The 12512-nt window shown below is 39.2% G+C and overlaps 1 protein-coding gene across 2 annotated transcripts in view; it reads left to right on the top strand.

The window, feature by feature from the left end:
• Positions 1-690: 690 nt before the first annotated feature.
• Positions 691-12512, top strand: part of wasla (WASP like actin nucleation promoting factor a) — a 79713-nt gene continuing 67891 nt past the window's right edge. For both annotated transcript variants that reach the window (XM_043709144.2, XM_043709143.2), the window contains exon 1: positions 691-950. In XM_043709144.2, coding sequence (XP_043565079.2) covers positions 837-950 — 114 coding nt within the window. In that variant the 5' untranslated portion in view covers positions 691-836. The remainder of the gene's footprint in view (positions 951-12512) is intronic.

The raw sequence follows: 12512 nt of genomic DNA, 5'->3' as shown, positions 1-12512 counted from the left end.
ACATCACTCATTGTTACTTGAGCACGCCATTTATTTATTCATGTATGCTCTTCCCTAGTGATGCTACTGACTTGTAAATTATTCCAAAATAACAAACTCTTACCTTTCTTATTTCTACCTAAGCCGATTTTACATCTTGCTCTTTCGAGCGCAGGACACCCTTCATTAACAGAGCCACCCCACCGCCTTTTTGCTTTCTGACTTTTGGAAATATTCGGGTTCCGGCTTCGGTGACCGTCCAAACATCTTTCTGTAAGAGCTATCAAGTTAACAAAAGTACACTGCTAGCTCAGCGCTGGAAGTCCACCCATTTGAAATGAATGAAATCTGTCCCCGGTGCGTCAAGCAGGTCGAGCCACCCGCAAATGGGTGCGGAACCGCCGACGCCATGCCTTGCAGTTTTCCCTCGCTCCGAGCGGGGCGGCGAAGACAAACCCGAATGGCGGAGGGACTCGGGCTCGAACTCCGCTTCGGAGGGATGGGGAAGGCGTCGTTTGCGATGGGCGGTGCGTCGAGATGGAATTACATTTTGCAGCTTTCCTCCGGGGAGGGAGGAGGCGGGGTGTACCGGATGGCGTACTCCGGGAGCCATGTTGGTTTCCGTTGGGCTGAAAGTTGAGGAACAAGTTTGAACTGGGGCGCGAGCGAGACAGACAGCGGCTGCGCCCCAGTCCCCCACCCACCACCAATAACCCGCCCCCTCCCCCCCCCGCGCGCGCGGGACCGCACTGCCCTGGAAGAGGACCCGCCTGCTCTCATTCGACCGTCCGCAATGCGCCGCAGCTGAGAGGCGACACACAGGCCGGAGAGGGAGCGACCGACCGTGAGAGTCCAGAATGATTTCCAACCAGCAGAGCAGCAACCGGCCCCGGGCCAACAATGTCGGCTCAATGCTGCTGACCCCGCAGGAGAACGAAGCGCTCTTCAGTTGCCTCGGGAGGAAATGCCTGGTGAGTAAAGCCCGCACTCCGAGAGAGGTGGGCCCCTTGTCACCCTCCCTCTGGGCTACCTGCCCGTAGATCAACGCCGAATAGGGAAGCGGGATCGCCCACCGGTTTCCTACCCACCCCCCGACACGTCCTGGGGCTTGATACGGAAGGGAGCCCGGGGCCTGCCATCAGGCCTGGCCCGTGTTCCCGTTTCCCTGGAATCGGTGCGAAAAGCCCTGCCTTGATTCATCAGCTCAGTTTCATAATTACTCTACGCAAGGAGGAGCACCTCTGAGGGTGGGAGTGGGACACACTCAACACTATTTTGCCCAATTTTCTAAGCAACTTTAACTGGAAGTATTTAACACGGACGCCCCGCACGATTTGTGTTTTTACTGAAATCCTCATAAAGCCATTGAATCATTTTGAGCACTCCTGTTGGAGCTCTTGGTGTTTTGACAGAAGGATTCTTCTAGTTGTTCACTGAATGTCAAGGGAGTGTGTGTTTGTTGACTATCACGAAAAAAAATAAATTTTATTAACTATAAACCAATCACTACATATTATATAGGTAAAGTTTTAACATTCCAAGGAAGTTGGCATTAAAGTGTGTTCTACAGAGTTTTAGTTTACATTTCGCCTGGGTTGTGTTTGTGTCAACAGGAAAGCAGTCTTATAGGTTGCTTCTTAAGTTCTTGGAAGCAAAAAGGGAGTATTTCCACATCTTGCAGTTTGTGTTTTGTATGTTTTCATGAATGTATTGTTTAAACAGTTTGTTTGTTTAAAATGCAAGATGTCATTATAAAGTATAGGGTTTAAAATATGTACAACTTGAAGCTTTTTGTACTCTGGCAGTTTGCAAAATTATCAAATGACTATATGGTGCTTCATTAATTGTCTGGCACAGTGTTGTAAAACGTGACCTATGTCTATAAATATTATTTCTGCATCCATACATAGTAAGAGTGTAGTCTGACATGGATTTTGGAGAGTCCCACATGGATGACAATATTCAAATTTGCTTATGATCAGGAGATGAACTTGAACCGAATCTCTCTCTTCCCCCTCGGACTGTACATACCCACGGAATGTATCTTGTCTTCTCTTTATTTAGTCCTCTAGTTCACCAATCCTACAAGACACTCATGTTTCAGCTCACGCTCTGTATTTCATTTCCATTCTTCCAGTCACCTCTTTGACTGCTCATTGACCACAACCTCCTGTACCCTCTCATATTTTGACCATTTCCTGGAAAGCGTTAGAATTTTGTTCATTACCTACCTGGAATATACTTTGTGTGACATTGGTGAAGGTTCAAGGGGGTTCTGCTTAGCTGTGTTCATCTGCCTGGATAGTTCCTTGGTTTGTCAATGTCTTTACCTCCTTGCTTCCTCGTAATTCTTAACCTACTCCAGCAGTTAAGATGTGGAAATGCTGATGTTGGATGGTGGACAAAGTCAGAAGTCACACAAAATCAGGTTATAGTCCAACAGGTTTATTTGCGATCACAAGCTTTTGGTGTGCTGCTCCTTCATTCCTCACTGCTGCATGATTGCTTTGTATGTTTCTATCTCCCTTGTAGACTTGAGTACATTCTGGCTTTCTAGAATATGAAAGAAGAAAACTATCATGAGTAAGAAGAAATAGGAGTCAGTTATATAGCTCTGGAACTTGCTGCATTTAGTTGGAATGTGGATGATACTTGATCACATCCACTTTCCCACTTAATCCCTATACCCTTGGAAAAAAGAGTGAAACGCTCCACTGACAAGGTAGCAGTAAAATTGAATAAAGTAAATGGTGGAAGAGACTTTTCATTCCTGCCAGCATTGTAAAGTTTGAGAATGGGGCAAAAATGGCATGCCTATTAAAGGTAAAGAGGTAAAGGGAAGTAATTGAGGAATAAAAGAATAGCCATTGGTGAACTCAAGATAAGGAGTTTGGTATTAGAGAACCTGAAGATTGCTAAGATAAGATATTTTCAATTCATGGCTGGAGAGTGTTCTGTTCAGTGGAAGGCAATTCAGTAATTTATATGCTAGGATGCATCTCATTAAACAAAAATGTTACTAATGTATAGCAAGTTCATCAGCATTTGAAGAATAAAACAGTTTAATATTTAAGCCTGCATATATTTGTAATTGTAGGATGTTGGCAACATTGGTAAAGCTGCATCTATCAAATAACTACACTTTGAGAAGTTGGTGCTGGGCAACAAAGTCCAACAAACTTTGTTGTGATATTCCCACGATAGTGTTAGGGCAGGAAATTTTTGAATTTGACCCATCAGCAGTGAAAGAATGGTGGTCTGTATCCAAGTCAGGATGATATGTGATGAGGAAGAGAACTTGGAAGTGATGCTGGTTCCTCAGGATTGCTTATTTTCTTGTAGTTTGCAAGGATGGGGTGGTTGATCTAAAATGTGCCAAGGATAGTGAAGCACAGCCAGGCAAGTGGACTTAAGGCCACAGTTGGATGAGTCATGATAAAACAGAGGTGCCAAACTGCATACCCCTGTTCCTGTTCCTTGTGATTTTATATTGAAGTAATATTTGCAACTGCTGATTGTGAACATGACATTCACAGTACTCAGGAATACTTATACTTGGACAGTGAATACTGTACCAAAGGCCCCAATCAAAACAGTGAATGCTGTTGACCTTGGATGTGCTTATTACTGTAGCTATCCTGGGTTGATGAATGTTTCAAGACATTGCTAACTTGAACCTGTAAATATACTTTGAAGGTCCAACCAAGCCTTGCTTTTGCTGCCAGTGTCAATATAACTGATCCAGTGAAGTGCTGACCCCATCTTGTTACTGAGCACCCTGGAATGATGATGCCATTAAAATCATTGGGTTTTTAAAATCTTTTTGTTGTTCGGTATGGTCATTATTGAACTGCTTATGTCGTGTAAATACTACTGCCACAGTCAGCTGAAACCAAGTACATATTTTGCTGTGGGCTAGGTATGGGTTTCTAAAAAGATTGCGAATGGAGCCAAATGCTTGAAACATTAGAAAGCTTCACACCTAATTTTACAAAAAGAGAAATTCATTGCAGCTGAAAATGATCGTGCTCTGGGATTCTCTCCCTAAATCTCTCTCTCTTTTTAAGGGGTTCACACTCAAAACATTAATTGGTTCTGGTGCTCCCTAACCTGTTGAATTATCACAATCCTCGAGCTCAACTTTTCCAAAACCTAGCTGCTTTGAAGTATCTTCATGTAGCCTGCTGTCTTATAACTTGCATCCTCCACATTGCTAATATGTTAATTTAAAATCTTCAACTCTTGACTTCAAATTCCTCTAAAGTCTTTGTCCCCTTCATCCTTAACAACATAATCTCTGTAACATGCCACCCATTACTTGTTCAAAATGTCAATAGCTTTCCTTGTGTATTACATATAGGGATGTCACAAAGAAATTTAGCAATTAGATTAAACACATTTGGAGATTGGGGAGTAATTACATGCTGGGGGGCAGTGAAATGAAATTAAAAGAAGTCACTTGAGGGGAACTTTCAGGCATACTCTCTGCTGTAATGGGTGCCTAGATTTTCACGTTCCTTGGTAGAAGGAATACAGTTATTTTTCATTCACAACGCTTGCCATGTGTTGACGGAGACTTTTGCTAATTTTGTTTTTCTTTTCTTTTTCTTCCCCTGAATATCTTCGAGTGTGGATGAGAAAGAGAACCTTTAATTAGCCACGTTGAGGAGAAGGGGAGTTGATAAGGAAAATACTTAAATACTCTTTGTGACTTTGATAAGAAACTGAGAGTGACAAAAGTAGGCTCTCATACTTTGTCTTTTTTCAATGTGTGTCACAGCTAACTGTACTATATTCTACCTGTGCCAGTCCAGCTTTATTCAGCTGAATAGGACTACACTTGCCAGTTTCTGTTTTTCATTGCAGGTTCCAATGCTTTTTCTTCCCACATCCACATTCTCATTTTTAATGTACTTGTGCAACCTACCATTCCTCCATATCTCATCTATGAGCTGCCCCTTTATAACCCCATTCAAAAGTATGATGCCAAGTTCCACATCTATGCTACTGATGACACCAAGCTGTACCTTAGCACCATCTCTCTTAACCCCTTCCACTGTCATTAAGTTGTCAGACTGCTTGAATTCTTTCCAAGGATTTTTGGATAGGTGGAAAGGATTGTCTTGAGTTCCCACTATGGATTGTCTTTGGCTCTCAACTTTGCCTTACCAGACTCCATTCCTCTGTACCAACAGCAGCTGAACCAGACTGTCAGCAGGCGGCTTGTTGTCATATTAGACACTGTAAATGAGTTTCTGACCTATATTACTAAAACCCTGTTTTCATAACATCACCTGACTCCAATCCTGGCTCAGGCAAAAGTGAGGACTGCAGATGCTAGAAATCAGAGTCAAGATTAGAGTGGTGCTGGAAAAGCGCAGCAGGTCAGGCAGCATCCGAGGAGCAGGAAAATCGACACTTCGGGCAAAAGCCCCTCATCAGGAATCCTGATGAAGGGCTTTTGCCCGAAACATCGATTTTCCTGCTCCTCAAACCTGCTGTGCTTTTCCAGAATCTCAACTCCTGCCTCTGCTTACCTGATGGAGTGCTCATTTAACGGTATGAATGCACTTCTGATCAGTCTGTCATATTGTACCCTCCATAAACTTTGTGTCATCTAAAATTCTGCTTTGTGTTTGGAGGCACAGCAGGTCTTTCACAGGACATCTCTGCACATGCTGACTGGCATTGGCTCCAAGTTAAGCAATGGCCCAACTCCTTACTTCTGAACACCTCTCCCTCACCCCCTCTTCCTCAATTCCGGCTGTCCAAGACCTCTGTGTCCTTCCAGTTTTGGCTTTGTACACATACCTAATTTTAATAGATGCACCAGCTGCTTTGGCCTGAGGATGTAACATTCCTTACACCTCTGTACCTCTTGGTATAGTCTTATTTGTTTTTGTTTCATGATGTTCCCGTGAAGTACCTTAGGTGTATTATTACATTAATTATGCAAATAAAAGTTGCTGCTGTCTCTTGATTTCAGTTTGATTTTGCTTGTTTTCAGTGTGTGCGTTTTTACTAAAGTTGGCATTTGAAAGGTTGCAGAGGATTGGGCAACTTTGAAGGTCGGTGGGGCTGGAGGAGAGACTATACTTTTAGCTGTGTCACTATGTCAAAATAGGCTTTGCTATGTATGGAAAGTAAAGCTTTTCAGGTAGCTAACAGTCACAAAATCTACTTTATCATAGTTGCTTTACCTAATGTAAACATGACATGTTTAAGATAGATGTGAACCATTTTATCGGACTTAGATTTATTATAAGCAATCGTATGCTGAGAATATTATACATTTCCTCAGATCAGAAGTCTCAAAATTGAAGTTTTGGTTAATTTGAAATGGAATCCTGAAACTATGTATTTTTCAATATATAGTTTGGTTTTAGATCAAATATAATTGTTTTCTTAATGTACATTTTCTAAATGTGAATTTTATCACATTGTACTGTAGCATTACAACTTAAATTGTATTCAAAGGTCCCATGGTGTAAATGTCAATCATCCTATCTTGTTAAAGTGACTTTTACTGTCTTCATAGTTGACTTGCTGTTTTTTTGGACTTCCCTAAACCAGGGAAACAATCAGCAATCAAATAAGATTTTCTACTGAACCCCGTTCGCATTCAGCCATTTATCTTGCATTGATATGTCTGTCTCTTGATCAGCTGTCTTAAGTGTATTCGCTTAAGTGATTTCGCTTTTTGTTTTGCTGCTTTCTTTTGCTGCAATTCTGTTTTGCATGCTTTCCTTCACACCCCTTGAAAGCTCTATTAGCAAACCGTGCAACATCCTTCTCAGATTTTATGTCAATATTCAGTCACAGAAAAACGGAATCCGCTGTCGGTGATTTGTGCGGTGCAGCCCATTGTAACATTATGCCTGCTATTCTGTCATCTGTATGAAATATGCACTTAGTGGGCAAAAATTATTTGAATATAATTTTGGTGTTGCAAAATGTCCTAAGTGGAATTCATCTTTCCTCATTTACCAGTTCTATTTATAGAGAGAAATTTACAGTAAGATATTAAAACTACTTAGCTAAGTTTTGTTTCTCAGTGCAGCATCTCCCAATTGATAAATCATCTGTGACAATTTAATTGCAGAGTTAAATTATTGTACAGCTTGTACACTTAGTTGTGACATTACATCACTGGGGCATGTCAATTCATTTCTTATTGAAGAAATTGGTGATTTTTCTAAAAGTTTGTTTACTTTTTGTTTTAATATTTGGTTTTGCCAAAACTCAACTGAAGTTGAGTTTTAAAACTAAATGGCTGCAATAGATTTTCTGTAATTTCTATTGTACATATGTATTTACAGTTTAAATGTTTCACCAATGCATTGTTTTGGGTGCATTCCTAAATTCAAATAGGTATAAGTACATAAAACAATTTATCATTTTACTTTCCATTTATAAGTGGAGACTTTTATGTCTTAAGCTCTGAATTTGTTTTCTAGCATTCACCGAAAGCTATACATGTGGAAATATTCTGACTTTGCATTTTGTTGTCATAATTCTATAAAGAAATATTTTTGATGGCTTTTGAACATGAGACAGTAACAATGCAAAATGATTCTGGACTGTTTGACTTCACTCACCTCCAAAGTGAATTTGTCATTGGGAAGAATAAACAAAGCTTTGAAGGTGCACAGGAGTAAAATATTAAACTAGTATAACAAAAATGGGTGACTGAACAGGATTTGAGATTCATTTAGATTAGATTAGATTACATTACAGTGTGGAAACAGGCCCTTCGGCCCAACAAGTCCACACCGACCCGCCGAAGCGAAACCCACCCATACCCCTACATTTACCCCTTACCTAACACTACAGGCAATTTAGCATGGCCAATTCACCTGACCCTGCACATCTTTTGGACTGTGGGAGGAAACCGGAGCACCCGGAGGAAACCCACGCAGACACGGGGAGAACGTGCAAACTCCACACAGTCAGTCGCCTCATGTAGGATGGAAATGGGATTGAATCGATGACAAGGTAGCTAAAACACTGAAGGAGTATTAGCCACATTCAACAAATAAATGCAAGGACTGTATGTACTTTTAAGCTTTATTACAATCTCATAATTAATAAATCCCTAGAGTTTGGTGCTGTAGACCAAGAGTGTTAAGTAGGTTTGCAAGCAAAATATTCAAATACTAGATTGGAGATAATAGTCAAAATATGATGTTTATTTTCAGTGAGGGTGATTTTGTTTTGTAAAAAGCTGAAATGTCTGTTGAATGATTAATCATTCAGTAATAAATGAAATGAGTGGAGCAGCCTAACTTGGTTTCAGAAGCAGATTATGACTGATCCACCTTGTCTTACTTAAGAAACTGATAATCCCTAATGAATGTTTGGAATTCCAATGATACAAACTTCCAGAAAGCTTTTAATAACATTTTTTTCCCTAATCCATGAAGCGACAACAACCTAATGAACTTTGGGCATTAGTGGTAAAATTTAACAATGGAAAAATAAATTGGCTTAGGAGAGAAAACATTAGGGGAGAAAGTTATAAGATATCACTTGGTTTTTAGTTGAACTGATGTTTTGAATGGAGTGGCTTGGAGATAGAAGCTGCTCTTTTGCTTCTGACACAAAAATACCTGGCCAAAATAAGCACTGGGAATAGTGCTTAGACAGATGTGTAGATGTTGCTGAACGTTTTAAAAATTAATGTACACAATGCAAGCTTTGCTGGTTAGGCCAGCATTTATTGTCCATCCCTAATGCTCTTAAAATGTTGCTGCCTTGACCCATCAGGCACACACTGGAGTGAATTTGAGTATTGTCAAGTGTCAGGGAGTTTCAGAATGATCTAGATCAGTGGCCCAGATTTTGCAGAAAAAATAACAATTGTCATCACCTTGACTGCTGATAAATGTGGAAACCAGGAAGAAGATTTGTCATGACGGTGGAACATGTGAAGTTGCTGACTTCAATGATAAATATGAAGTTCAAAGAATTTGAACTGAATTAAGTGAAAGATTGAAGTACATTCTAACAATGTGGCAAGTCGTAAATATATTCAAATGCTCTGGCACTGGCAATTATCTCCAGCCATTGAATTTTATACCTTCAGATTTAATTGTTATTGGAAAAATGTTTTAAAATATCTTTACAAAAATGATGCATTTTACACACTCCTTTAGCGTTTTCTCAATCCCAAAGTTCTTTCCTGCTATTTCAATATTTTTGTGATTTGATACTAAATTTAAACATTCCAACTTCTGGTTCAGGTTCTGCACTGCTCAGTATTAGTTCTTCAATCTGATTTAATTAAGGAATTAAGTATACTTTCACTATTTGTGCAAGTCACAGATCCTCTTATAGAGGATGATGCTCTGAAATGCCTGTTTAAATAAAGCAGAATTTATCGCAGGGGTCACCAATAGATCTTTTTATTTCAGAGTCTCTTTTGAAACAAAATGCTGAAGATTAAACTACTCGCTGTTGCAAAAAGGTTTGGAATTTCTTAACCAAATACTTGGCACATTCCAGTGTTTCTGGTAGAATGCAAAATTTGCATAAATTCAATGCATGTAGTTATTGTGAATGCATCGAGAGCAAAAATATAAACCGCATTGAAAACATTATAATTTAAGCTAAGTAGAACCAACTCAATTTTTTTGCCTGTTGATTCTTGTGATTTTTCTTTCCTCTAACAGCGCATCAGGAGGATTTGCTCTCGGAGGTAAATTAGAAACAATCACGGTTGCAACTGTAAAGCCTGTTTCTTGGAGCAAAGGCTTAAAGAATAACTATAGTATAATTATACACCTGGATGTTTGCTTAAAACACAATGTTTTGCTTTAGTCATTTGAAATTAAAATGCAGCATAATGTTTAATTTTTTTTATTTAAATAAAAAAGCTCGACTTTTCTTGATGTAAGTTTTCTAAAGAGAATTTTCATATTAATCTGATTAAACCAGAAAACTGAAATTGCAAATGAGACACTGATGAACCACATGAAGCACCAGACTGCACGATCCTGCCTTCTATTCTAGTTTGACATCTCAGGTCTGTGTTTAAACGTAACAAGCAGTTTGTGCTGCAAAACCTTACCTGATATTTTAAAGTCAGCAGAACAGTGATTTGATAAGAATTTGTTTATCCTGTCTTGCACATTGAAAGTAAAAATTGGAGTACTTAACGAGGGAATCTCCATAGACAAACTAAGGGAGCAGGTAGAGAGTGTAGGAATGACAGTAAACTCAACTAACCACTGCAGGTTGTGTTATTTGAACTCCTGTTGATTTCTGGAAGTGAAAGTGGATCACGAGCAGTTTCAGGTACATAGTGACCACTAATGTTCTATGCAAGGCTGTATTTGTGTACCTATTTTCTTTGAATTTACAATTTAAATTAGCATAGTTCCTTTGAAAGAAAGCTTTTGGGATGCATCACCTGATTACATGAGATTGTAGCACAGGACCTTGTTCTTGACCATCCTGTTCTTATTGCTGCCACTCCTAAAGGTTGGGAACTATTGCCTATACTTATGGTTTCAGTTATTAGCCAAATGTTGTAGTAATACAGGTTTTGAAGTTGAAATGCTTACTGTTTTTTTATAAAAAATGGTTTTCAAAAGAAACACTCTAGGAGATGGCTTATTATACACTTGTTAAATTATATGCATTCCAAGATAATGTTTGTGTTAATTTATTATTCAGGAAACGTGGTTAGAAAGGGAATAACTTTGCTTTTTTTCCCCTTCCAGAAATACAGTTCCTTGCCCCTTCATTGCCTATGAAGAGTTTTTTTTGTAGAACCTTTGTGATTGGCTACCTTTTGATTGAACAGGAAGTCATATCAGCACATTCAACATGTTTTAATATGGACTTTTCTACAGGCAATATGTTGATTTGTTAGAAAATGATACTCTAAATTATCAGGTAACATAAATGAGTTTACAGTGTAAATTGAATTAACAGCATTTAATAATCCAGGCGCGCGCACACACTGTTTTAAAGGTACTGCTTTTCATGTCTGAGAATTATTTTTACTGTGGTTAGCAATTGACACAAAATGTGGTGTTTTCAGTTCCTTTTTCTGACCACTGATATATAATCTTGAAACCATTTGATGTACTTTGTGCATTTTATAGTGTAGTATGGCATAATTGTGTTCTTGCATGTTAAGAAATATTATATCTTGTGGTTATGAAAAGGAAGTTGAACATTGATCTTTATGCCACTATTCTGTTAGGGGAAACTCGCTGCTAGTGCTAAAAGTTTTCAGATGACAATAGCTTTATCACTCATCGCGCTCCAAGTGTTCATTTATTTAAACGGAAGTACCTATATTAATATTTAGGAATGCTTATGTTCAATAAAAAAGTAATTAGATATGGATTCTAACTGTCATCCTAACTGTCATCCAAAACCAAAGCACAGGATGTACTCCTCTAAGCTAGTGGTTTTATGAAAAATCCTGATTACATGTACATTTTCTTTTGTTTTAACTATATTGACTGCACAATGGATTATTGTCCTTCGGAAGCAATACTGAAAATAGGAAAAATCCCTCTGTGAAGCATAAGAATTGTACTTGTGTACCTTCCTTGACCACCAAATATTCCAAAAATGTTTCACAGACAGTGAAGTATTTTGAAAATGTCATCACTTTAATGTAGGAAACCTGGCAGCCAATTTGTGTGCAGAAAATTCCCAACAAACAGCAATTTGATCATGACCAGGATTTTTCTTTTGTAATGTTGAGTAAAGGATAAATGTTGGCCAGGGAACCAGGGATTATTCTCCTCCATTTCAAAATAGTTCCATGGGATATTTTACATTCACCTGAGAGAGGGGAGGGCCCACTGTTAAATGTTTCATCCAAAAGAAGGCATGTCTGACACCTCAGCACTCCTATGCACTGCGTATTGCACTGCGCTTTCATTTTTTTTGTGTTGGTGTCCTGGAGTGGAACATGAGCCCTGAACCTTGGAATACCTATCAGAACGGTACTTTACTTCATTATGCCTGGCATACTTTATCATTTTGGCTTTGTGTTTGGGTAATTCTATATGAACACTTAACAATTGGAATAACTGTTGTTCTGTTCGCCGAGCTGGAATTTTTTGTGGTAAACGTTTCGTCCCCTGTCTAGGTGACATCCTCAGTGCTTGGGAGCCTCCTGTGAAGCGCTTCTGTGGTGTTTCCTCCAGCATTTATAGTGGCCTGTCCCTGCTGCTTCCGGTTGTCAGTTTCAGCTGTCCACAGCAGACAGCTGAAACTGACAACCGGAAGTGGCAGGGTCAGGCCACTATAAATGCCGGAGGAAACACCACAGAAGCGCTTCACAGGAGGCTCCCAAGCACTGAGGATGTCACCTAGACAGGGGACGAAACGTTTGCAACAAAAATTTCCAGCTCGGCGAACAGAACCACAACAACGAGCACCCGAGCTACAAATCTTCACCCAAACTTTGAATTGGAATAACTATTTATTTTACTAATATAATACTTAAATAGTGATTAACTTAAATTTATTTTTAAAAATTGATAATTTTCAATTACAACATTTTT

Source organism: Chiloscyllium plagiosum, unplaced genomic scaffold (genome assembly GCF_037043375.1).
Source record: "Chiloscyllium plagiosum isolate Xiang-an unplaced genomic scaffold, Cpla_swu_hap1 HiC_scaffold_19, whole genome shotgun sequence".
Classification (NCBI taxonomy): Eukaryota; Metazoa; Chordata; class Chondrichthyes; order Orectolobiformes; family Hemiscylliidae; genus Chiloscyllium; species Chiloscyllium plagiosum.
The sequence above is the reverse complement of the archived record's forward strand: the minus strand, read 5'-3'. Positions and strand labels throughout refer to the sequence as shown.